This window comes from Solea senegalensis, linkage group LG20 (genome assembly GCF_019176455.1).
Source record: "Solea senegalensis isolate Sse05_10M linkage group LG20, IFAPA_SoseM_1, whole genome shotgun sequence".
Lineage (NCBI taxonomy): Eukaryota > Metazoa > Chordata > Actinopteri > Pleuronectiformes > Soleidae > Solea > Solea senegalensis.
Genome location: NC_058039.1, coordinates 19,725,126 through 19,750,980, shown reverse-complemented (window position 1 = coordinate 19,750,980; position 25,855 = coordinate 19,725,126). Strand labels below are relative to the sequence as shown.

Sequence of the window (25,855 nt, the reverse complement as noted above, 5' to 3'; positions counted from 1 at the left end):
AACTCTCGTCTATCTACCAACTGCAGGGTGCAAAAATGTCCACTATGACTTGGCCTTTATCCTGGATACATCATCAAGTGTTGGAAAAGAGAACTTTGAGAAGATCAGACAATGGGTGGCAAACCTGGTGGACTCCTTTGATGTGGCAGTGGACAAGACGAGAGTAGCTGTGGTTCGGTACAGCGACAGACCCACCATTGAATTCAACCTGGGGAGACACAGGACCCTGGAGGATGTAAAGAGAGCTGCCCGTAACATCCGCTACCTGGGGGGGAATACAATGACCGGAGATGCGATCAGCTACACCACCACCAACATCTTCACCGAGCGGAACGGAGCGAGGCCTGCTGCCAGAGGCATTCAGAAGGTGGCCATCCTCCTCACAGATGGCCGAAGCCAGGATTATGTTTTGGAGCCCTCTAAGGCAGCTGCCAAAGCTGGCATCAGAATGTTTGCTGTGGGCATTGGGGAGGCGCTGAAGGAGGAGCTGGAGGAAATCGCCGCTGAGCCAAAAAACGCCCACGTCTTCCATGTGACAGACTTTAATGCCATTGACAAGATCAGGGGCCGGCTGAGGAGGAGGCTGTGCGAGAGTAAGTCAGCCATCAGGCTCAGTGCCAACACACCAATCACTCACACTGAATGCCACATGGCCTCACTTTGAAGCCTCGCTTTGAAGTGCCTGAATCATCCTAAACGTGCACTTAATCAATTTAGACTTATTTTAACCTTTAGCCGCTATATGGAGGAAAGACCTCGGCCACAAAACCCCTCCCTAACCACAAAGAGCTGCTGTACTGTACTGTGCTATCATGGCTTCTATTCAAATATGAGGCATGTGAGGGGGGTGTTGCAAAAAAATTGGCTCGTATATGAAGGTTTGCTGTGGTGTGGATGGCTTTTTCACAGTTACTCATCTGCAGAGGTGTTTAGCACTGGAAAGCCTGTCTAACGTTAAAACCGACATGGTTTCTCTCATAATGTGCTGAGAGAGTTTCTCAAATAGGCTTAAAAAAAAGTATAAAGGAGCAGCTTCATGTTGTGCAGCAGCTGAAGTATCTGCGTGCGAGCATTTTCACAGAGAAGATGGATGCTTTGCAGTCCAGTGCTTAAAATTCCAACCTAAAATTAGCCAGACAGGAAAGAAAAGGATGCCATAACATTTAGCCGCAATCGGCAAATACAAAAACGGAAATGACATGATTGCATAGTCTCACATGATAAGAGCTTTGACGAACTCTCAGCTCTCCCTCCAGTCTGGATTTTAAATGCCAAGACATCTCAAAAGTAAACGTTTCCTCTGCAGAAAGTGGTGATTCATACTCTGAAACACCTTTATTCTTCTAACAGCATATCATCTTGCAGCGTTTAAACCCGCTGACCTTCGACCTTGCTCTTTGACGCCACAGATTTTAAAAGTGCCAACCAATGATACAGGTTGTATATCATGAAACATGCTGAACAAGGGAGCTTGGAGAAAAAAAAACAGAGGTTAAATTTACACTGAAAGAGAGGTCCAGTATTTTCATTCTTTAATCTCTAAAATCACCACGAGGGACTGTCTAAGTATATCAGTGGTCAGCACAACTGGCTCGCCGGGCAAGTGAGTTATTTTCACCCAGAAAATTATACATCTAATGTTTCAAGTGGGTTCAGCACTGCCATGTGCAATGTTTTCACCTTTTAATCTATAGTTTTAAAAAAAGAACTCCATTCACTACACACTGCACTGATTTGTTAACATGCGTGTGGGCTTCCTTTTAGAATAACATCAATTAAGGCCCAGATTTTTTTCCGAGTGCGTTAGAGCCTTTCATCGTTTTGGGTCACAAAGAATTTAGCTTTTAGATTTTTCAAAAATACTATTTTCGGCGTTGTCATGTCGACAGGGAGCTCTTGGCTTGTAACATGACTGGTGTCGACTGAAACTACTAAAAATCTTTTTTTCACACTCATGTTTGCCCACACTGGCAGTGCAATTAGAGCTTTGTTGCCACTTGTTGCTTTGTGTTTGACAACTGTGTTGGTGTTTTCATGTGGACAAAGAATTTTTGTTTGGTGGCGAAGGAAAACCACAGTTTTACAAAAATATATATGGAGGAGCCAAAGGTCACATAGTTGACCTTGTATGAACCCAATAATAGAGAACTTTATTATCAAAGTTGTGCAGTGCATTAAAAACAGAAAACAAAAACCAGAAACACAATCTTATCAGTTAATATGGACCATAGTAAGAATTTAATACATGCTACGGATGTCATGCTGGAAACTTCTGCTGCTACCATGAACCTGTGTGAGCCGTTCATTCCCAAATGAAGGTTTTACACTGGTTCCATTTTAACTCGGAGCCGGATGCCTAAATTATAGTTTCAGGGCCACAAATGTGGGGAGTAGCTCAGCAATCTAGCATGCTAAGTCTGAGAGCCGTGCAACAACAGCATCTTCTAAAAAAAAAAAAGGAGTGACGCACTCGCATTCATTTACAGAATAGTAATTTCTGGTGAAGGGGCTGAGCTTTATAAACAATTTAAACCATGCATCCTCACTAAGTTCGCCCAGCATCACTTATAAAAAGACTAAAGAGATCTTACTGCAAACCAAACAAGTCAGACACAAACAAGGACAACTGGAATAAAAATCAACTATGTGAAACTGGGAAAACACAACTTGTACAATTATAAAAGAAATGTACAAACTGTAGATAGATAGTTAGATAGATAGATAGATGGATAGATAGATGGATAAACCAGGTCCACAGAGCTGTCCCCATCATAGATGCCACACAGTTTAAAAGACTCTTTGACGCTGTAATTTCACGACATTGATTTATTTAAGAAAATGATATGGTTTAATAGTGAATGTGTGGCAGATGCTTCTTCCAGAAGGGAAGTAGGAGTGTCTCACTGTGGTATTTTTGGCTTCTGATAATATTTAAGACCGACTGTCAGGACATGGGACAAATTGTGGAGCAAATATTAGGTTTAATGAGAGGCTCCTCTGAACAGATTGATTAAAAGTGACAGCGGGATATTGATTAGCTGTTGTTGCATGGTTTGTCTCATGCCAAGTAAGATGACTGAGGAGGGTGTAATTCACAAGGACACATTCCTGCAGATCACAGTGGTTTTCAAACTTTGAGGATGAGTCCACTGCAGTGTGTCTTGTTATAACTGGGATTTCTTTTGTGCACAAGAAACAGTAAGAGAACAAAAATAAGTGAGTAAAGTAATACATTATTACAACAATAAGATGTATTTTCATACTTGAATTAATACACCATACACTCTCTAAAAATCTATTTCATATCTGATATAGTAATTGGTCAGTGGCGCTAACCAAATTATAGCCATGTGGCATGATGTCACACACCCGGACTGAACCATTTTACCAGCAGAGGTCGCAGAGAAGTAAATATCCCGTAGTACAAGTAAAACATTTTATGTTTTTAAACCAGACTAAATGAAAAGCATGGATTTAATAACGCAATAGCAGTTTCAGCGCTTATTAGCCGTTGCGCTGTTATTATGTGGACATTAGCAATGTCAGGACTAAACTTCTTGGAGGCAGCAGAACATAAAACATATAAAATAAAAATGCCCAAAATAGACGTTCAACGATGTGGTGAGTTAACCTGAGCCTATTTTGGGTTTGTTTGTTTGTTGGTTTATAAGTGGCTTCACTGTGTTATGGTGTACCGTTTTGGAAGCTAGCATGCTAACACGTTCACAGTGGTGCAACATGTTAGCATGTTTATTATCATATTTTATCATGTTAGCATCATGTTTTGTCGCTTAATATTGAACATGGGTACTTTTTTAAGTTTCTGTAATGGTTAACACATCAGTATGTAGAAGCTATTTAACCAAAATGATGTTTCTAATGCTAAAATACAAGATATCCATGAATTTTATGGATTATTGTCATGTCAAATTATAGCTATTTCTTGTCAGAGAAGAAGTCCAGTGAGCCGGCTCAAATGTGGGCATGAAAAGGTGAATTCAGTTTATTTGCTAAAATAAATAGCACAAACATTATCAGTTTTTAAGATTTCTAGAATGTTTATACTTTTTTAGACTGGTGGTCTAATACATTTGTAAAGCACTGTAAATCTAAGGGTGGACTTAAAAAGTATCTCCAGCCTGAGAGCATTTAAAAAAAATATAGTCTTCCCAGAATCAGTGACAGGAAGATCACCTGTGTATGGCATTATCTGTTTCTGGAACGTTTGTGTTAATTTCCAGTGCTCTGAGAAGCATATACAAAATCCACCACCTCCAAGGTTGAATGAATGTCAGCGACATCTCTAAGCCAATGTTTACAACTGTGAAACCCAACAGCAGTTGTTTTTGCTTTGTTCAGTAGTAACATTGGCATCTTGACACAAATAGAACGCATCCCTCCTGCCAACCAAAACGTAACCTGCAGGTGTAGCCTTCCTTTCGCACTGTCACCACCACCACCACCACTCAATATAAAACTGTTATGCTTCTTTGGGCCTGTGGATGTAACCCACTCTGCACAAACACAGCCACGTCTGTGTCTCACTCACCCACACACTTCACGTCCTAGACATCACACAGGAGAGATAGAGGGTGGGCAGTCTGTCTGGACCTGGACCTGGACCGGTGCTCCTCAGATCCCATGTCAGTCTGGAGTCTGGTGTTTCAATGACATCATTGTTTCTGAGAAACAATCCTACTCCCTCATAAAGTTTCGGAATGACTGCATTAACCAGAATCAGAATACTTTATTAATTATTATTATCTAATGAATCAATAACAAGTAATTATATTCCCAGGGTGGAAAATGCAACCTTTTCTTCCCTAATTGTATTTTTCCTTGGCGTACCTAACTGAACAACTGTACTTTCTCCTCAGATGTCCTGTGTCCAAACATGAAGGTTCAGCCTGATCGCTTTAAGCCCAACAGCAGCAGTTATGGTCTTGAAGAGGTTCCAGGTATGTGCAACAACATGCAGCTTTGGCAACACTTGACAAACACAAAGTCATTTCAAAGCATGTCCTACATTTCCATGTGTACCTTTTATTATTATTTATCTTTTTTCTTTTCTTTTAGATTTTACATTTCACTCACTATTTCCTCTATTTCTGTCTAATAAGAAGCAGAATTGCTTTCAGTGTTGACTTGGAATGTGCTGCTTTTATTTGGTGTCTTTTTGCCAGCATAACAAGAGTCAATATGTAAACTATCTCAAATATAAAGTAGGTGTGATTTAATGAAATCCAAACTTCAAACATTATGGAACATGTTTTTGTTCTTTGCCAAGACTTAATATTAGTGCTACCCTAATGTTTTTAAGTTACAAGTTATGTGTAGTATATAACGTTGTTCATCAAATCTAAAGCTCACTAATGTATTTTTTGTTCAGTCTTAATATCATTAAAAATATAGAAATATAGTCTATATAGCATAGTTTAAAAAGCTCAAAGATTTCTGTGTACTCACTTAAAAATAGAATATAAAAACAGAGCCTTAACTCCTCGATGACCAGTTAGACAAAAAAGAATAGAATAAGTTCCACAGAGTGAGAAATGGGTGAGATTCTTAATTGTATACCCAGTCCTGAGCTGGACATTGGGAATAGCAGGATAAGGCCCCGTGGGCATCCGCATTGGTGGGCCAGTGGACCATAAAAACATACTTTGTACCTCCAGGGTGTGTCCTGTGTACCTGTGGTACACATGTGCATGTTACGACTCCCGATTTTAGCTTTATTTTGGCTGTAGTGTGCTGAAACGATTGTATCGACTCTCTCTCCAAGCAAAAACACAAGCAAGTCCACGTGTAATCCTCAAAATGTCAAGCAGTTTTTTTTAAGGAGGTCAAACTTGCAGACGCACTAATGTGACTCTGTAAATGCAGCTGTTATTTCTGAGTTTTTGTTCGAGCCGGCCCTCGGCAGGAGTCTTGAATAGCGTTTAACCAAAATGTCGGATGTTGTTATAAGTTTGTCTTCTGGGGGTTCATGAGTTCCTGTCTGCCTTCCACCCACATCCATCATACCAAGAGAAAAAACAGATGACTGTTTGGACTCCTGATTTGCTGAACTTTATGGAAAAAGAGATGTCAGAGTTGTGTTTTTAAAAATGTTCACACGTTTTGACTTGCTCAGTGACATCTCACAATGTTGTTTCAGGGCAAGATTTGCCATGACGATACTAACAGACCCTTTTACGATTCATATATATATTTATTCATTATTTTGGTCTGCAAAAAACCAAGTCAAAGCGCGCTGTGTTTTTCAAGAAAGCTTTTAAAACACGATTGGCTGCAAAGATAGTAGTCAAAACTCCACCATTACCTCTTAAGAGCATGATAAAGTGCAGCTGGCATTTGTGGGCATGAAATCCACCACACCAATCGGTGCACTGCGGCTTTGGGGTAGGATGTATCCTTGACAGTTTGTCAGTCTGTACAGAGCTAACACATGGACAAACAAACACACTTTATGGGCAATTTAGAGTTTCACGGTCATCTAATATGCCTGTCTTTGAACTGCAACAAGAAACCACAGCAGTGGAAAGCCCCCAGCTGCCTATTCATTCAAAATCCAGTCAATTTAAAAACTAAATTCTAATTAATTATTCAAATCTGTAGTGGTCACCATTGCAAGGAAAATGGTAGATTATTGAGTCTCATCCCCAAGGCCACTAAATGAGACGAGTAGTAGAACAGTCAATAAGGGGCACTTTTATTGAACATAAAGCAGAGTCTTATTGGTAGAAGTGGCACTTGTAACTTTAACATTTGGGAATAGACTTCAAAATGCTAGTTAAATAAAGATTATGCAAAATAACACTGTACTCAGTAGTTAAAGATCAGTAGTTTTTTTACTACTTCACCCAAAGTAGCAGTAGTGGTAGACTGTTTGATTAAAGAATCTATGTGTCATTTAATATGACGGTATCAGTTTGTCTGAGTATGAGAAGCAACCAGTCAGCTGTGGCAGTGGAGAGTTGAGGATTGTACTTCTAATAACAGACGACAGCATCAATTGCCACTGTCGAGACACATTAGCACACCCTCGCCACAGACAATTGCTCAGTAGTTTTGTTTTCGGGGCCGCAAAAGAATCTGATCAAACCTAAGATACATCACAGACTTTTATAAAGCATCGCTTAATAAGATGTGTAGTTAGACAAGCACGTCTAACAGGACAAAACACATTCTGTTTGAGTTTTATTACACCATCAGGACTGTGGAATTATATGAGAAACTGTTTCCTTGTAACCAACATCCAGGTTACTGTGAAGCACACCATCACTATACTGTACACTGCATTGATTTATATTTCTTACACATTTTCATGTAATGGTGTGTCCCCTATAGTGAAGTATTACTATAATTATTTACGTATTGTAAGCCTCCTCATTTAGAAATGAAAGAATTCAGTTTCTTTTTCCTTTACACGTCAGCACAATAATCAGAAATAAAAGGATCTTTTTGGATTTTTCTTTCTCTACCCAGAGCAGAGACAGCTACTATATGTCATATTCAGATCATTTCAAAGAGCCCAAACCTGCACTGGGGCAACATGTTATCAAACAGCGGTTTGAGGTCTGAAGCTCATCTGACGTGACAAAGATGTTCGGGGTTTTCCAGACTGCAATAAGTCAAGAAATCCAGTACATTGTCAAAGTTGCTTGAGTAAAATATGCTTTTCTTTTTTCAGCCTGTGGCTAAGCACACAGAGATTTTCTCTGCATGCAGAGATGCTCTGTATAAACAGTATTTATCATCACTACAGCGGCAGCTCCTGTAGGCTCCCACTTATAATTACACCACAAATGCTCTATGAGCTCTGTGCTCTGTGAGAAATGTCATGACTATTTGCGGCTGATTATGATTCGACAGCCAAGAGACCTGTGGTTTGAGCCAGGCTTGTATTTATCATGGGCTGTCTCGTCAGACCCCTCGAGGTACTGAGCGCACACAGGAGGCAGCACAGTGTCTCTGTGGCTCTGTGCTCACTATCTGCTGCACAAATGCTGCCATCTGCTCTGATTAAAAAGAATGCTGTGTGTACGCGTTTTGCTGTTCCCAGTCAGTGAACTCATCTGGCTCTTCCCGCAGATCACCCCATTGGTCGCATTTGGCTGTCCAAAATAACTTTCTGGGTTGATTATACACTATCCACTGCCAGTCCAAATTACAGCTCTGAGCTCACATGGCCCCCGTACAGCCACAGAAACGACGCGGTGAGCAAATGTGCACAATACAAGCCCAGTGAGCGACGGAGCGGTCCAAGGCCAGCAGAAGTCACAGCTGCGTGGCTTCCTCGAGCGACCCTTTAGCCAGACCGATCGACAGCGAAAATGTCACAACATGGAGGTGACGCATCAAATAAGTCACTTGACTTTTATCGCCTGCTAAAATGTTATCACAAATAACTGCTGAAAAAAAGCCTCCTTTTGAAGTTGACATTTGCGTGTATTTGTGCGTCCTTTGGTTTCACAGGAAAACACTTGACAGGACATCTGTCATTAGAGACTAGAGCCACAAAGCTGTCGTACATGCAACTTATCCTCACTGAGACCTCTATGATTTAGTCCAGTACCAGTGCTGTTTAAGCTGTTCTGCTAACATGGAATAACATGGATAAAGATCATGTAGCACTTTTATTGCACTATGGGCCAGATTCAAAATTTGGCGTTACACAATTGAATCAAATTGGATTTAATCTTTGAAGTAAACCAAATGTATGGGCTTATAAGTCATGCATGTAAGGATGGCTAAAGGTGAAAGTATCAACAGCACAGCTCTGAACCTTGTGCAACATAGCATTTCTATAGCTGCCTCCACACCCGTGCTGGAACTCTCCTCGAACAAATATCCAAGACTGTACAGAAACAGGCTCTCTACAAATGATTGTTCTTCTTGTTATTACCAGTAACACACATCTAAGCTGGTATCAAAAAGATTGGGACGTCAAACAAGCGACAAACACAAACAAAGACCCAAGACAAACTTGATTGTTTTTGCATTGAAGTCACAGCAGAGACAGCGCCATCTACTGAGTGGTGCAGGTAACTGGCAGGAGTGAATAAACACATTCATCCAAATAAAGAATCCCATCATAGAAAGAAATGTGCTGCCCTGCGGTGTGTTTAAGAAGCAGAGCAGTCTGTTGTGTCTGAAACTCTTGGTGACCTTCACTGGGTTGAGGAAGTAGCTGCTGATCCCCTTTTATGCTATGTTTTCCCCTGTTGCTGGAAGCACAGGGTAAAGCCTGTGGGTCTCTCCACCTGTTTCCAGGCTATTCGCCAAGCTTTAACCAGACTCTCACATTACCACCGTAATGCTACGCTTTGCTTTTCTGAAGAATAAAGAAGCACTTGTGATAATGCTCTCACTGGGAACCTTGTATTTCATAGATTTGTTGCATTACTCAGGCCTTTCAGGAATATGCTGATGCTGTCCTCATCCTGTTGACTCACTAATGACATAGTGGGCTTGAAGAAGAGCCCAATCCACACAACATAACCACTGGCTTTCAGTGCAATCTGCTGGACAAACTGGCAGCATTAGTGCTGTCAGCAGGCTGGCATTGCCATAGCGACAGCGCTTGTTTATTGTACAAGGGAGTGTCCTTTCTCAACCACCTAAATATGGTTTGTGGTGACACCACTTCAAATGGCACACTGCACGGCACTGTACACACACACGTGCGCGCACTCTGAGACGGAGACGAGGACCTGACCAGTGACGGCAACCGGCCTTTTCCTCTCATCTAACAAATGCTTTTTATTCCAGTATTTCAGTCCCATTGTGAGTTAAATTTCTCCCCAAAGAGCCACAAACACATTGGCTGCAGGGTGTGGTGGGACCGACTCAATTAAACCTGAGCATTATTTCCCCAAGAAATCTGACGGAACCATGAGTCAGTCCCACGCCTGGTGTGTTTATTTACTGCTTGTGTTGTGTGTAATGTGTGAGACTTGAATCGAGTCCAACAAGGTGTTTTTGCTGTGCCGCTGCTGCAGGGTTTGACCTGATGGAGTACTTCAATGTGAGAGATATTCTGGGAACCAGAGTCGATGAGGGCCAAAGTTCTTATGTCCGCCTCGGCACCATGCCCATTGTACAGCAAACAGAGTAAGTGACCTTCCAGGTATATGGTGTACTGTGTGTACTTCTTTATGAAAACGTCACGTAAATCCTTGCACGATAACAGTATAGGATTTTCACCTTCACATCTAAATATCTCGTTAGTTATTTTTCCCATCCTAGTTGGTGGTTTATACCAGTTATGCTAAATTCCTAGACATTTCTAATGTACCAAATGACCAAAAGTGACCAAGCGCAGTGTTACTCAAACTGCAATTTATCATATGTTGCATGCAGAAAATATGTCAATTCCAGATTTGGATCAAGGTCAGAGCAATAACGTTGTGCTTTCGTTTCCAAGGGATGTGTTTCCTCAGGGGCTGCCAGATGAATATGCCTTTGTGACGACGTTCAAATTCAGGAAAACCTCACGGCGTGAAGACTGGTACCTCTGGCAGGTTTTTGACAAATATGGAATCCCACAGGTAGGTCCACCCAAATGTAAATAGTGATGAGTGTAAAGTGTAACACAAATAGTTATTTTAAGTTGCACTAACTATTTTCTGAAACTTTCTCTAACCCAAATGAAAAATACGTAAGCACTTTCTTGTGAATTTCTTGTGTTTTGACATGCGGCACCAAAGGAAAACCAGGATTAAATCCCACATCATTCTCTATTATCTGTATTTGACTGCATGCAGTTTCTAACTCCTCATGTTGACGTTGTCCTGCTGCTGACCTGACAGGTGTCCATCCGTCTGGACGGCGAGAACAAGGCGGTGGAGTACAACGCCGTCGGCCTGACAAAAGACGCCGTCAGAGCCGTGTTCAAAAACCCCGAAGTCGACAACCTGTTCGATCGCAACTGGCACAAGATTGCTCTCAGTGTGGAGGCCAAGTCTGTGTCTCTGTACCTGGACTGCAAGCTCATCCAGACTCTGCCCATCGAAGATAGGGAGGACATTGACATCCAGGGGAAGACGGTGATCGGAAAGCGGCTTTATGACAGCGTGCCGATTGATGTGAGTATTCATGCACACGTGTTTTGTAGTTTTCATGGACAGTTAAAGTAAGTTGTTGTTCAATTCGTCGTTTCTCTGTGCCCGTGCAGTTTGACCTCCAAAGGATGATGATTTACTGTGACTCCAAGCACGCAGAGCTGGAAACCTGCTGTGATCTACCCCATGGACCTGTGAGTGTTATAGACCTGCTCTGTGTGCCGTCTTTGTGAATATAAAACGCTGCCGTGCCACAAATCTCCTGGCTCCAGCATGGAAATACATTTAAGAGTTTTGTTTGTCTACAAATATAGTCGCTTAATGTATAGTCATTATGTAGATGACAAAAGAGACAGAGATAAAATAATGGATTGGTTCAAAGTGAAAGTTGTGGTCATGTTAGTAAATTTCTTGTTTAATTGCAGGCTGCTTTCACAAAGTAAACTGTTGTTATCCAGCTTTGAGTTTGCAAACACACAGATGTTCAGGTACTGCAGCTAACAGGACACCAGGACACGGTACTTCTGCATGTAGCTGTGCTTACAGTACAACAGTGCAACAGTTTTTAAGCACTGGACTGACTGAATGAATTTAAATTTTCAGTGCCCTAAGAAAGTGGTGACAGAGGCTCCCCCCGTCGAGATCCCCACCCCAACACCGACTGTCGTGGAACAACAAAGAGGCCCTCAAGTCAACTGCTCCTGCCCTGCGGGAGGGAAGGTATACAGCCAACTCATTTCCCAAACTTTACCCCCTTTGTACGGCCCTGTCCTCCATAGACGAGAGGAAATCCTTTCTTCAGTGGCTTTTTCTCGACAGACGTTTGTGTTTCCATTTTTCACAGGGAGACATCGGTGCACCTGGCGTTGCAGGTCCCAAGGGTGAAAAGGTCATCTACCGCTGCACTTAAGCACGCGTTTGCGTGTGTGTGTGACAAAAAGATTGCCTTTTTCAAAAGTGCTCCAGAGTTGTTCATTCGCTTGTTTCTATTGTGTCAACGTGCCTACGTTTTACAGGGTGACACTGGCTCTGTCGGCGCCATAGGACCGTCGGGCATCAAAGGAGAAAAAGGAGAAACTGTATGAAACCTAAACAGTGCATATTTACATGAGAGATAATAGTTACGCTGATAGAGTTTCATTGTATTATTTAAATCTATATTGTCAGATAGACACATGATCAGATCAGATCGCATGCCTTCCAGCTTTACTGCTTTTCTTGCCGCCTCGATAATAATTGATCTTTATTGATGAATTATTTGCAGGGCAGAGTCATTTCTGTCAAAGGCGACAGAGGTGAGAAGGTAAGTAGAACTACGCATGAGCATCATTAACTTGAATACATGTTTGTATTTGTGCATATTTGATATGCATGATGTGCGCATGTATGGACAAAGCGTTATAATTTCCTTCAGTCACTAATAACTTTCTTTCCTTCTCTCTCTCTAAATGTATCTAGTTACACAGTTTTTGTCTCTTTTCTGTCAGGGAGTGGCTAGAAAAGTGCTCATCCAGCTGTTCTTGTCAGAATTACAGGTCAGGTCACCACAGAGGATGTGTAGCACAGAGGGCAGAGGCCTACGCAGACGCCCACCCAGTCTGTTCTCAAATCATAGTGTCTGTGCTGCCCGGCAGTGCCAGCTGGGCGTCACAGTGTAATTTATTCCTTGAGACAAAATCTGAGAGGGGAAACTAAAATTGTCACAAGGGCTCAGGGAAACGGGGAAAAGTCTTAGATCCTAGGAGTACGATGACTCAAACAAACACATCGTAAAACCTTCGCGTAATTAATTCCACGATACAGTTACTTTAATTTTGCAGCTCCACTTTAATTCAATGCAACCCTGTTGTTTTCCCATTTTCTCTTTTATGCATGAACATCTGCCACCACTTTCTCACGGAGAATACTGCAATTAGCTGCAAAGTTTTCTGAAACAGATGCCAAAACGTGACATAAACCTACCACTGTTGTTAAAATGGCTGTCATTTATTGAGTTGCAACGGTGTGAGAAGTAAATTCCTCCCTTTTTGATTGCTTACAATCGCTTCTTTACAACACCAAAACCAGGCACGTGTTGCCGTGTTGTTATAGAGGTGTACGTTTTGTTTTTGTTGTTGTTGTTATGGGGCACAGCAGAGCTGCACTATCGCCTCCTAATCTCTGATAGAAGGAATGACGTGCATTAAAATCATATAAGCAAAAATAATTAAAGGGCAACCTTCTGTGACTTGTAAAGTGGTTTATGAAGCAGAGGGAAGTTTTGCGGTGGGCAAGTCCGCGTGGCACTGTGTAATTTAACAACCATTACTTTTCACTCGGCCGAGCGTTTGGATTCCAAGGGATTCCTTGGCACAGAATATGACATCAGTGAACAAACCAACAGTTCAAACCGGTGAACACAATGGAGAAGCCATTGTTCCTTGAGATTTAGGTTGGATGCATGACCAGACAATCGTGGGTCGTGGTGAAGCTCTTGACCGGCTCCCAAGCCTTTACTCAACAGTTTTCTGCGTGTATGTTTGTGTACTGTTCTGACTTAACCTCTTTGTGTTAAATTGTTTGTGTTGTCTTTTGTGCAAATAACGTTCAGTGTTTGTTGAATCACATGCATTAATTCACCTCTAAAAGTTGGACTTTCTTCCACATTAATCCTCTGTGTACTAAACCACGTTCTGTTGTCTCACCAGGTTGCCTGTCTGTCACCAGCCGTTATGCATGTGTGAATACTTTACAGTCAAAGTAAATAATGTGCCTTTTGTTTACAGGGTGATTCAGGCAGAATAGGGTTGACAGGTCCTCCTGGACAAAAAGGAGAGAAGGTGTGACATTCGTTGACCTGGACGTGTGGCGGATTTTCATTCTATGGATGTTAAGATACTCATAAATCTACACTAATTATGTGTTTCTCTGATTTGACAGGGACTCGGTGGCGTGCCTGGAATTGATGGCTTACCTGGAGACAAAGGAGACGACGTAAGAAATGCACTTTTTCATATATTACGCCGTCTGAAGCTTTTCGTCTTTGGAAATGTGTGTTTTCATCTGCATGTTTATTTTGTAAATAGGGTGAAGCGGGACTGCCAGGTGATCCAGGGCTGCCGGGTCAAGCTGGACAAAAGGTGCGTGCATGTGGTTTTTCCCTATTTTTAATTCATTCACATACCACATGCATGTGTGCACATGCATTTGGCTCCTTTTTAAAGGTTTTAAAAATAATTTTGATGTTGGGGAAAAACCAAAAAAAGAATGTAATTCTGGTACTGCTGCACAATTGTTTTGTTAAGTGGGCATATCGGCACTTTTTTTGGACAATTACCCCTCAGTCTGTTATTGATTTGGTCAGAAAACGGTGGGGGGGGCGGGTGTGTTGGCCGGTTGGTAGTTTGGTTGACTTTCCCTTGGATGAGGCAGCAGCTGGTGAAAGAGCCAGGAGAGGAATGAGGCTGAAGAGTTGGCTGTAGCTATATCTGGGGTTTGGCCAGTGGACTGTGACAGACTGTCCAACCAAGGATTGGAGCGATTGATTGTCCACTTTGGATATAACACAGGGAATACTAAATCAGAAAAATACCCATCTCATGGCAGAGGATACAAATTCTAGGTGTGTTCCTCCTTTTTTATGTAGAATGTAAAATTGCCCTGTTTTGAATGAGCATAAAATGAAATTGCAGGCTTTTACTAAATATTGTTAATTGGTAAGTACCAGATAAACATTTTTTTTATGTGTGTGTACATATATATATATATCTATATATATAGATATATATATATATGTGTGTGTATATATATGTGTATATATATATGGATATATACATACAGTAGATACATATATATGTATATATATACATACATACATACATATATATATGTACAGTATATGTATGTATATATATATATATATATATATATATATATATATATATATATATATATATATATATATATATACACATACAGTAGATACATATATATGTATATATATACACACTGTGTGGGCTCTGGTTGTCTTCTACACAGAAGGTCCTTGGTTCGCTTCAAGTGAGCCAAATGCAGGAAGCGGACTTCATTGCAGGGCATTGTGGGTAAACACAACCAGAACACGCGCGTGTAGAACGATAGCAGGGAGAAATGTGTGAGCCCTTTGTTGCAGCGTACATGTGTCGTATGTTCACATAAAACAAATAAACAACCTAAGACCGATAGGATTTGATGCAGCTCCATGTTTTGCACTGATGTGGAGGAAACAGACGTCGTCCTGCATTAACCAACAGATGAGCAAGTTTTCTTGTTCATTGTCTTCTCCATCAGTAATTCTTGATGCAGCGCCGCCTCAGGCGAGGAGGGGAATACGTTATTAAAAGGTTTGGGTCGTTTCACTGAAGTGCGAAAGTAAACTCGGACCGACTGAATGTTGCATCCCCCAATTGAACCGAGTCCCCAATCGTACCGAGTCTAGCAGACTGTTAGGTGTGAATATGACTTTAATTCCTCCTGGCAGCTGTGCCTGTAGTATGTGAATACAAGAATAATAGAATATTGCCTTTGCATATAGATGTTTCATGAATGTGTGTGTGTTTTGAGTGGGCATCAAGACTAGAAGGTGTCAGTCATGCAAAAACAGTACTAATGTCTACGCTCCAAAACTGGCTTGCCAATCAGCAGGCAGCATCCTAAGGGCCCGCCCATTGACAGAATCGCGTAAATAAAAAAACAGGGAGCGCAAACGCATAAGTCAGAGCAAGCGAAATTCCGATCATTGCAAACAGAAAGTGTATTTTCAAACAAATAGAATACGATAATTCTGAATGATCGAGTGTGTTTTCACAATGTGTGTATTTGGAGATGTTGCTTGCTTCGTGAAAAGTGTTTGATAATATTGACACAATTCTAATTCCGTAGAGAAATTTACTTTATTCAGCTGTTATTATTATGTTGTTTTAAATTATTATTATTATTGTTATTATTATTATAATAATGATAGTGATAATGATAATATAATATTAATAATAACAACACTATTACATAATATTAATTAACCTCTTCTCATTCCTTCCACTTTTTCCCCTCTTTCCCCTCTCCCCCATTTTCTCATCTCACTCCTGCTAAGTCTGATTATTCTCTCTCTCTCTCTCTGTCTCTGTCTGTCTGTCTCTCTCTCTCTCTGTCTGTCTCTCTGTCTCCACTGACACAAGTGCCTGCTCCATTATGTGAATTGTTGGGTTTCTCTTTGTCTGGATAATATTGTGAGATCTCAGCTTTACTGTATATGAGATGCCTTGAGATAATGTGTGTTGTGATATTCAGATGGTAAAGACTCCTGACCTAACTCTTAAAATAGTATAATGATAATAACAATATTAATAATAATAACCTTTACACAGAGGCAGAGGCAGGCAAAAATCACAGGTACTGACAGCAACAGCAGCTTTAAGCGTAGCCGTGTGACAGTGAGCCAAATGGAATTGAGACACCATTCATTTTGTTATTCACACCAATAATTTAGCAATTGTTACATGTCAAATTGTCTTTTGTGATACCCCCCCCCTCCTCCCCCGAGAGATGAATGAACTACTATTTGCGATGCATGATTATAGTTTGATCAGTCACAGTCATATTGATTGTGGAGCTCTCACAAAGGCTTCAATTACACTGTAATAGAACTGTCTTTCTGGAGCTGTTACGATTAGAGCTTAACTTTGCAGCTTCAAATGGACTCGGTTCTAAAAAATATTTATAGATTGGTGTCCAAGTCTGGTCACTCGGCTGTGGATAACAGAAATAAACGAGAACACAGGTTTGATAAGAGAATAAAAGTGTGATGAAAGGAAGAGAAAATAGAATGAAAGAGAGGTCAGAGTTCAAGGTGTTACCGGGGGGGCGGTCGATTGTTGGTGACAGCTGCTGCTTCCTTTTCGGGGGTTTCGGGTTTCTCAGTTGGCCGGTTAAACGTCTTATTATTGATTCGGCAGCAGTGACAATTTTGGAATGTTTTCCAATTTGTTTCATCCAGGGAATTCAAGGGGACGCGGGAGTTCCTGGCGTTCCTGGACTCAGAGGTGTCACTGTGAGTATAATTCAGATAATTCACTGAAGATTTGAAAGTGATGAATGATAATAATACGACGTATGCTTCTGTGTTTGATTGTAGGGTCAAACTGGAGGTAAAGGTGATAAAGGAACTCCAGGAGCTGCGGTAAGTAATAATGCAACAGCCCCTTGATGATCAGAGGTCTCAAAGTCATCATAAACGCACACAACAACACACCTTTATTTTGTTATTATGTGAGAAATATCATCACAAGTGTTGTTTTTGATGGAATATAATGTCATTTTACCACCCTAACCCTACTCAACGGTTGTTTTTCCCTCCACAATTCCACTTGATTGGCCCCTTCCTTACCAGTTTTAGACCCTTGAGCTAAATGATGACAAATCTTCATGCACACTGTTAATGCAACATATCCTCAACTGCTCTCTAACACTGTTTGTGTTGGCCATATTGCACCTTGTTCGATACACTAGTTGTTGCAGAGGGAAAATAGACTAGATTTCTAGGATCCATACTGTATATCTTGATGACAGGGTTCATTTTTGAAAAGGAGAGCGGGGGATAGAGAAAACATTCTTCTCAGAGGAGCTGAGAAAAATGGTACAAACAGATGTGGCTCTCTTGATTCACTCACCACACTTCCTGTTGGAGTCTGTGGGGGCGTACGGATAGAATGCACCTTATTCAGGCTTAGTGAAGTTTCATAGACGTCTGAAGTTCCTCCGTGAACTGTTGTTCCTTTCACTGTGGAGATGATCTCTGATACAGACTTACAGTACAGTAATCTTACAGAATCAATAAGGCCTTGCTTGTTTTGGAGACCATGATTTTATTGAAAGTGTAAATAAGTGCCACAGAGAGATTTGAGAGCGTCAAAGCAAACACCTCTCTCTCTCTCTCTCTCTCTCTCATGGTGTCACATCAGCTTAAACTACTTTAACAGTCTGTGTCAAACAGTCAACAACAATCACCACGGTGATTACTTTACCATATGGCATCAGGATGTGCCGCAGCCTCAAGGTGCACTACAGCACCATTCAAACATACTGGTGCCAGGTTTGGAGTCAGTCACTAATTAATTTCCTGTCGGTAAAACTGGAAAAAGTATTTTGCTCAGTAAAGTGATAAGAGGACGAGGTGGTTTAGAAGAGGCCCCTGGGGTTCAAGTCAGGGTAATGTTTGCTAACGGAAGAGACATGGGGTTGTAAGCACCCGCTCATTACAAGCAACGCCAGAGAAAAAAAGGGATGGCAACCTTCGGTTACCGATTCCTTGCGAAATTTATGTCTTTCCCATCATTTTTTCACTAATTACCAAATCCTAAAATGCTGAACACTGGCAAAGAAAACATCACAACTGAAATCTTAACTCCTCTGAGCCACAGAGCAGGTAACACGGCCGGAGGCTGTGTTCTTTTTTTGCTGCCAAGTTTTTACACTTGATGTATCAACAGCAAACCCACAGTCAGAAATAGATCCCTCATTTTCTCGTGCGGTTCCATTTCAGGGCCTGGCTGGTATCGATGGATTCACTGGAAAACCTGGTGTTCCCGGGAAAGATGTAAGTTGTGATTCTCTCTTAAGCTTCTGCAGTGACACAAACAAACAAACAACACGGATATAATAGTGTGTGGCACATTGTGTTAATGAACTTTTGTTTAAAAATGGATTAGGGTTTAAGAGGACTGGCTGGTGCACCTGGCCCCAGTGGAATTAAAGGCGACAAGGTACGTCCTCCTCTGCTGTGCTGTATGCAAAACACTCAATTAGAAACTATTCACATCCTGCCTTAAGCATAATGTTATTAAACTCTCTCGATATAAATCATTTTAAAGAGGTGTCATCAGCTTCACGGGTTGCTGTCTGTGCTCTCGAGACATTCCTCAGTCTCCTCCGTGGACCATCAAAGTCAGCCCACTCTTTTGTCTGAGGAAAATAAAATGCAATGAGAGTTCATTTGTCTCCCTGTAATTACCGGCCGTGATTATTCTTCCAGTCGCGCACACGCACACTCTCACCACACCCGTCTGCATGCAGATGCATCACATGTATGTTTGCCGGCGTACTTTACCCACAACTTTCACTTTCCATGGGCCTGAAATAAGTACACGCTTTAACACGCTTCATCTTAGAAATTATAGTCGCTGCTGTGTCATTATACCATGTTGCCTGAGGTACTTTGTAAAGTCATTTGAGTCTAATGAGGGGGTTTTTCATCCCTGTTTGTGTGAACTGTGTCACAGGGGGAGAGAGGCCTGCCTGGATTACCTGGGGATGTGGTGAGTAATCTTTGGGATTACACACTTGTTTAATGGAAGATGGAGATTATAGTAGAGGGGTGTTGTCTTTTTCTTTTTTCTTTTTTTAAGCCAGTTAAATTGTGTAATTAAAGTTCCTATTGTGTATTTTTTACTACGAGCAAAGAGCAAATGTATGATTATCACTATAAACAAACATGTACTTACTGACCTCATCAGTAAATACATGTTTGTTTGTAGTGATAAATGACTGTTTCATCACAGTAATTAGACCAGGTTAATGCAGTGAAAATGATTTAAAACCATTTGCCTTCTTGCCTTAATGTAACTGGTCCGCCATTGTTTTGATTTCAGGTTCATAAAGAAGGCTTGCGGGGAGAAAAGGTGAGTCATTGTTCTATTATAAAACAATGAACAATTAAAGACTTCCCTAAATACAGTAATGATCAAAAGTGTAATTAATTACTGCAAATGAAGTGAGAAATGAGAAATACATTTTTAATGTAGTGTTAATGGCATGAGAATAATGGAGTAATCAAAGAGTCGAAACACACTTTGTTTTGTGTAAATAATTCCAACTACAGTGCCGCCTGTATATTAATAACATATACTCATGCGTCCGCCCTGATTCAGGGAGTGGTCGGACCTGCTGGGCCTCCAGGGGCCGATGGGCCTCCAGGGCCTCCGGTAAGAATTGTGATTTATCACTTTTTCCACTTTTTTGTTGTTGTTGTGGAAAACTCACCCGCTGAACAATTCATGAAAGCACCAGTCGTGCTGTGCGAGCTCACGCTGACGGAGCGCTTTATTCTTCAGGGTCCTCCTGGTATGCAGGGCCTACCCGGGGAGCCCGGAGAGTTTGGTCAAAGGGTAAGAACTTACTTTTCCAAGTCCAAGTACGAGGACTTTGTGAGTCTGGCAGTGATGTTTGGGTCTAATATAACATATTTGAACCATTAGCTCGTGAATAAGACTGCACCTGTTCTTACTTTATGAGGCAGCTTCAGCCTCAGTGCAATCATGGTCATATCCCCCTGTATTTCTGGTTATGTAGGTTATACTGAGTGAGGATGTGGTTTGCCCTGGAGTTTATTAGCAGCTGTATCCCACTGCACAGACTGTGTTTTTGGGTAAATTGATGCTGTTGGTTTGTGTGAAAGTCAAAGCCATTTGTCCTGTATTGACACTGGTTCTTCCTGATTTGTTCTCCCAAAACATAAACATTGATAGTGACATCCTGTCTTTTTGGGGGGGTTTAGCAGGGTTAACTTCTCATCAGCAGTCAGTGCTGCTGGAAACAACTTTCACAGCTGCTGAGTTGGGGCAGCAGAGTCGAGCCAAACCTCTGCTGGCCATGAATGATCGAGGGATGTTTGATTTATTAACGAGAATAAAGTTGTCACACTGGGTTCACGTTCAACAAAAACACTGCAAACCTCCCTTCGTGCTGTTTTTCTTTGATTGTAAGCTCCCTCGGAGGTCTAGTGCGATCATTTTATAGCCTGACGGGATGATTTCCAAGAAAACCCCTGACAACAGGCAGACAGTGAGGAGCTCAGCACAGTCACTTAAGGGTTTAAAGGTTGTTCTATCTCTGCTGAAGATGCAGTGAGAGGATGTGAAGGTAGACTGAGAGCTGCAAATATTCTTTCCATTGCAGCAAAGCTCTTATCAGTCGTCAGTGCCGTGGCTGCTCAGCTCCGTCTCTGAGGAGTGTCTGCTACTGATTACACTGAAATCAACACATGATTTTATTTACAATGGTACAGATTTAAATGTGTAATTATAATTAATCTTCACCCCACCCCCAATGTTTTCCATGCAGTCAGTATTACCCTGTTTTATTTCATAGCTTTGACATGTAAATGTTGCTTCCCCAGATTGCTGCATCTAAAATGAACCAGAATCTGCTTGAAATTTAAGAAATCGTTGCATAGTTGAGATCAAAAATGTGGAGGACTTGACCTCACTGTTGCTGCTGTTCGCTTCAGCGCTGGAAACAGCTCCCCTGTGTGACTGCCGACTGTGAGTTTCTTTTATTTAACCATGTTTTTTTCAGGGAAAGAAGGGTGAAAATGGATTGCCTGGAGTGGATGGACTTCCTGGACCTCCAGTAAGAACACGTTTATTTTCGTAACATGCAAAATACTTTTTATTGGTAGCATAAATGTTATGCACAGCACCTTTTGTGTGTATTTCAGTGACTTCTGGTGGAAAATTGAGGAGAATGAAATTGATATTTGAACTGTGTGGGCTGCCCAGCATTTGATGTGACCCATAAAGCACTAAATGATTGTTGGTTTCCTCAGGGTTTTATTTTGAGAGGGGAAATAAATAGACAAGCTTAAAATCAACAGGTTATGTCAATTAATTTCCCAAATTGCTCCCTGCTGCACAACAAAGGTAGACTTGACTCCGAGTGATAGCAAAGGTTTAATGAGCTGTTTACTGCACTTCAATAGCCCCCTCTAGTGGCTGTTTGCTGATACTGAAATACACTGTGTTTGAATGCCACATGAATAGAATTCTTACAGAAAATATGAGGTTTTTGTAAGGTGACGTTCAAGTGAGGGAACCTTTTTAATCGATGTTATATTTATTTTATTTCCCAGGGCCCTCAGGGTCCACCGGGCACCCCAGGAAACCAAGGTCACCCTGGACCTCCTGTAAGTGACCAGCCACTAAAATACAACACCCATGGTGTGTCACAGAACTTGATGACCTTCTGATCATCTTCTATCTTTGTGTAGGGTCTACCTGGTGAAATTGGATTTTCGGGCAAACCTGGAGAGTCTGGAAAGCCGGTGATTTGGCCTTGTCTTATTTTCTTAAGATTATTTGTGATTGAGTGATTTGTGATTGAGTGATGTTTAAACTCTGTTGGGGTTTCGTCATTGTGTGTCACTAAATGTCCACCCTTTGTCCCTGATCTTAAAAGGGTCTTCCTGGTAAAGACGGTCTGGACGGTCTGCCTGGAAATGATGGCGCCACGGTCAGTTACGTTCAGACTGCAGACTCAAGTAGCACACAGTTGATTTGTGACACTTTCTAAATGAGTGTGAACAGCATAAGTCAGGTGGAATCTGAGCATTTTCAGCTCCCATTTGGGGCACTTTCCTGCATGTGTTCCAAAACGGGTCAATTCAGGACATCTATTAGTTGACGTCCACTATTTAATAACCTCTGAATCTATAAATGCTGACTTCTGTGGCCTCCATGTTGGAAAGCTTTGTACAGTTCTGTGCTGCGTGTGACATGGTGTGACATGGTATGACGTAGTTATTCACATTAAGGACAGTGACCAATTCACATTCAATATTTTAATAAACTACGTGTGTTTATTTATAAAATGGAAACTGATATGGAATTATATGGAATATGGAAATTAAACTTCAAGCTTATTTGTACAAAACAAAACTGTACCAACACTGGTGTGTTGTGGTGCGTTTACTCTCGTCTACCTACAGTATCTGCAAATGATTTAATTGTATTTATTCTAGTTATTATTCCTCTCTTGAAAGTATGGCAGCTAAATTATACTCTTGTCTGAAGGGGGCCAGGGGAGAGCGTGGAGCAGACGGTTTTCCTGGCAAGTCTGGACCTAAGGTACCCATAATATGCACTGAAAATGACTGAAGATGCATGCATCTTATAAGATGTGTATTTTCCATAATGCAAATGAGACATTTTAACATCCACAGGGTGACGACGGGCCTCCGGGACCAAGAGGACCTCCAGGGGAGAGAGTGAGCTGACGACTATTGACTTAACATCACTTTTGTTTATTTTATAAAACAGTGAAATGTGTTTTATGCTGTCGTGTGTGTGTGTGTGTGTGTGTGCTTTTTGTCAGGGAGAAGCTGGGTCTCCGGGACAACCAGGTTCTGATGGAACAAGAGGAGACAGGGGAGTTCCTGTGAGTGGGACCATGCTTCACCATACACATGAATAAGCATCACCAGCAGTCTGCTCATTTATATTCACCCTCACATTTTATATGATTGTCCCACATCAATATTCATGGAATACTGATGTGGACGGACAATATCTACAACCACGCATGAGCAGATATTATTTAAATGACACTAAGATTACGATGCAGGAGAAATATTTACAGATTAATTAAACTACATTGAAATGCCGGGTTAGAAAAGACTTAATTTTGGCAGTTTATAGTGAAATTTCTTCACGTCTCATGAAATGTCGGGTTTTCTTTGGCAGGGGGAGAGAGGAGTGGATGGACCAAGTGGGCCCAAAGGTGATAAGGGAGACAAGGTAAAACAAAAAGCAGATCCATTTTCACATGTTGTTATTTGTTATATGTTAAATTATTCATCTCAGGCTAATGTATACAAATAGAAGTGTCTCAGTAATGGTTATGGTGCAGTGTTAGCTGTAATAAGGTAGTAAATAATAAATAAACATAATATCGTCTCTCGCCTCAGGGTGACGTTGGATCGAGGGGACCGCCGGGCATTCCAGGAAACGTCAGTAAATCTCTGCCTTAATTTGCTCTGTACTGTATTATATATTATACAATACTATAATATAAAGCAAGTGATTCATTTGACTGTTCAGTGCAGATGTAAGCGAATTATTATCCGTTTGTTTTTTAACACTGAAGGTGGCAAACGTCATCCCCGAGCCTGGTGAACCCGTGAGTACCAAACACTGCTGTGATATAATTGGACAAATAGTCATTTTGTCTCAGTGATTATCCCCTGCACCTCTTTCAATTGAATTTATTCCGATTATTATTTTTCAAGGGAACACCTGGAGAGAAGGGAGAGAAAGGAGATCAAGGGAAACAAGGAGACATTGTGAGTTTTGTATTTCCCCTCTTTGTTGATGTTGATAAATTTCACCTCTTCACTTTTACCACAACTGAAGCTTATGTCTAAATCTGCTAGTAGTGTACAGGGGGATCCACTAGATGTCAGTAGAGATCTGGTATAGAAATGCAGTGAGTGCTGTTACAGTATGGAGGCTCTGGGGACTTGTCTTAATAGGCTAAGTAAATTAAAGTGAGACAGAGAGAAAAGCACTGGCCTGATTCTTCATCCACCTCAGTTGCTACATGTGTATGGAGTGTATTATGTGGACTATTATGAAGGCAGGAAATGTCATTATACTTAGGATCACAAGGCTTGGAAGCTTGGATGTTATTTTTATATCTTTGTCAGGCTTGTCTGTGAAATATTAAATAAGCAGTGACAGAGTGTGTGGCTTCTAGAAACAAAACGATTGAGACTAACGTGTTAAATGTGTGTTTTCTCTAAAGGGTCAAAGAGGATTACCTGGTGAACAAGGCTTCAAGGGACCGCCTGGACTGCCAGTAATATGCTCGTGATCCCTTTCTTCTGTTCTTTACACTCATTTCAAGTAGAAGACCTTTTTCAAATTCATGTTCTCTGTTGTGTTTTCCAGGGTCCAAAAGGTGACACCGGAGCTCCGGGAGAGACGGGACGTGTTGGAGACCCTGTGAGTTGCTTGATTTCATGTGATTCACCACTCCAGCCAGCATCAGAAGATTTACTTACTTTAATGGATGATGTGTTTCTCTCAGGGTCCACCTGGCATCGCTGGCCCTCAAGGTCTCCGTGGACTACCAGGGAGTGTGGTAGGTCACTTCTAAACCTTCTTTAAAATGAATTCAAGGCGCAAGTTATTGATGCCGGCTTACATTTTCTGTGACTATCTCACAAGAATGATGTGTGTGAATATTAAATATTAAATATTAAAAGTGGCCGCTGATAACAAATCACTTGGGCATGAAAGCAAGAGTTTTATGTCTTCTAGGGCATACCTGGGATCATCGGGCCTCCCGGTCCAGCTGGACAAAGAGGAGACAAGGTCAGTCACCTCTTCTTAAAAGCTCTGGGTACATTAAGTGGAATGTAATTTTCAAAGTGTTTGGACTGTGTTCAGTAAAGCTTTAGCAGAGCTGAATGTAAGTAAGTCCGACCTTGTATGTCCTCCATTATTGTTTGTCAAGAGTTTCACTTCAACACAGTCTCATAAAACACTTTCTCCTGCCTGTCATGGGTTTTTCATATTCTGTGTTTTGTATTTTCTTTGTATTTTTTCCCCTCAAATTACTGCAGTACCTTTGTACTTTGTGCCTTTTGTAAAACATTAGTTCCCATGTCATCATCCTCTCATCTGGAGTTACATGATAAGAGGCTTAACATTTACACAGCCCACAACAGCGGTCATCGTCAACCCTGGTATTATATGTACTGCTAAAAAAAGAGAATTCTTAGCAATAAGGATGCGTCTCACGCGAGCGTTGTAAGACGCCTGATTATAGTCTCAAAACGAGAAGAATATGTGTTTATTTATTTATTTTATTTCAGGGTGAAGTGGGTAAACCAGGATCACAAGGTCCCTCAGGCACACCTGGAGATCCCGGTTTGACTGGACCCCCTGGACCACCAGGGAAGGGCAAAGACGGGCAACAGGTGAGACACTTGTCACTCCCTT

The 25,855-nt window shown here is 41.3% G+C and overlaps 1 protein-coding gene across 3 annotated transcripts in view; it reads left to right on the top strand.

Moving 5' to 3' along the window:
* Positions 1–25,855, top strand: part of col22a1 (collagen, type XXII, alpha 1) — a 45,261-nt gene that overhangs the window by 2,497 nt on the left and 16,909 nt on the right. Inside the window, exons 3-39 of one of the 3 annotated variants that reach the window (XM_044053267.1) lie at positions 27–593; positions 4,878–4,958; positions 10,005–10,116; positions 10,430–10,553; positions 10,815–11,090; positions 11,180–11,260; positions 11,670–11,786; positions 11,911–11,955; positions 12,083–12,145; positions 12,331–12,369; positions 13,832–13,885; positions 13,986–14,039; positions 14,132–14,185; positions 17,077–17,130; positions 17,215–17,259; positions 18,622–18,675; positions 18,788–18,841; positions 19,358–19,393; positions 19,727–19,756; positions 20,006–20,059; positions 20,189–20,242; positions 21,432–21,485; positions 21,985–22,038; positions 22,123–22,176; positions 22,311–22,364; positions 22,925–22,978; positions 23,074–23,118; positions 23,226–23,288; positions 23,594–23,647; positions 23,818–23,859; positions 23,997–24,029; positions 24,139–24,192; positions 24,654–24,707; positions 24,800–24,853; positions 24,939–24,992; positions 25,172–25,225; positions 25,729–25,833. In XM_044053267.1, the coding sequence (XP_043909202.1) occupies positions 27–593; positions 4,878–4,958; positions 10,005–10,116; positions 10,430–10,553; positions 10,815–11,090; positions 11,180–11,260; positions 11,670–11,786; positions 11,911–11,955; positions 12,083–12,145; positions 12,331–12,369; positions 13,832–13,885; positions 13,986–14,039; positions 14,132–14,185; positions 17,077–17,130; positions 17,215–17,259; positions 18,622–18,675; positions 18,788–18,841; positions 19,358–19,393; positions 19,727–19,756; positions 20,006–20,059; positions 20,189–20,242; positions 21,432–21,485; positions 21,985–22,038; positions 22,123–22,176; positions 22,311–22,364; positions 22,925–22,978; positions 23,074–23,118; positions 23,226–23,288; positions 23,594–23,647; positions 23,818–23,859; positions 23,997–24,029; positions 24,139–24,192; positions 24,654–24,707; positions 24,800–24,853; positions 24,939–24,992; positions 25,172–25,225; positions 25,729–25,833 (2,930 nt within the window). The remainder of the gene's footprint in view (positions 1–26; positions 594–4,877; positions 4,959–10,004; positions 10,117–10,429; positions 10,554–10,814; positions 11,091–11,179; positions 11,261–11,669; positions 11,787–11,910; positions 11,956–12,082; positions 12,146–12,330; positions 12,370–13,831; positions 13,886–13,985; positions 14,040–14,131; positions 14,186–17,076; positions 17,131–17,214; positions 17,260–18,621; positions 18,676–18,787; positions 18,842–19,357; positions 19,394–19,726; positions 19,757–20,005; positions 20,060–20,188; positions 20,243–21,431; positions 21,486–21,984; positions 22,039–22,122; positions 22,177–22,310; positions 22,365–22,924; positions 22,979–23,073; positions 23,119–23,225; positions 23,289–23,593; positions 23,648–23,817; positions 23,860–23,996; positions 24,030–24,138; positions 24,193–24,653; positions 24,708–24,799; positions 24,854–24,938; positions 24,993–25,171; positions 25,226–25,728; positions 25,834–25,855) is intronic. The other 2 variants (XM_044053268.1, XM_044053269.1) reach the window with 2 other exon arrangements.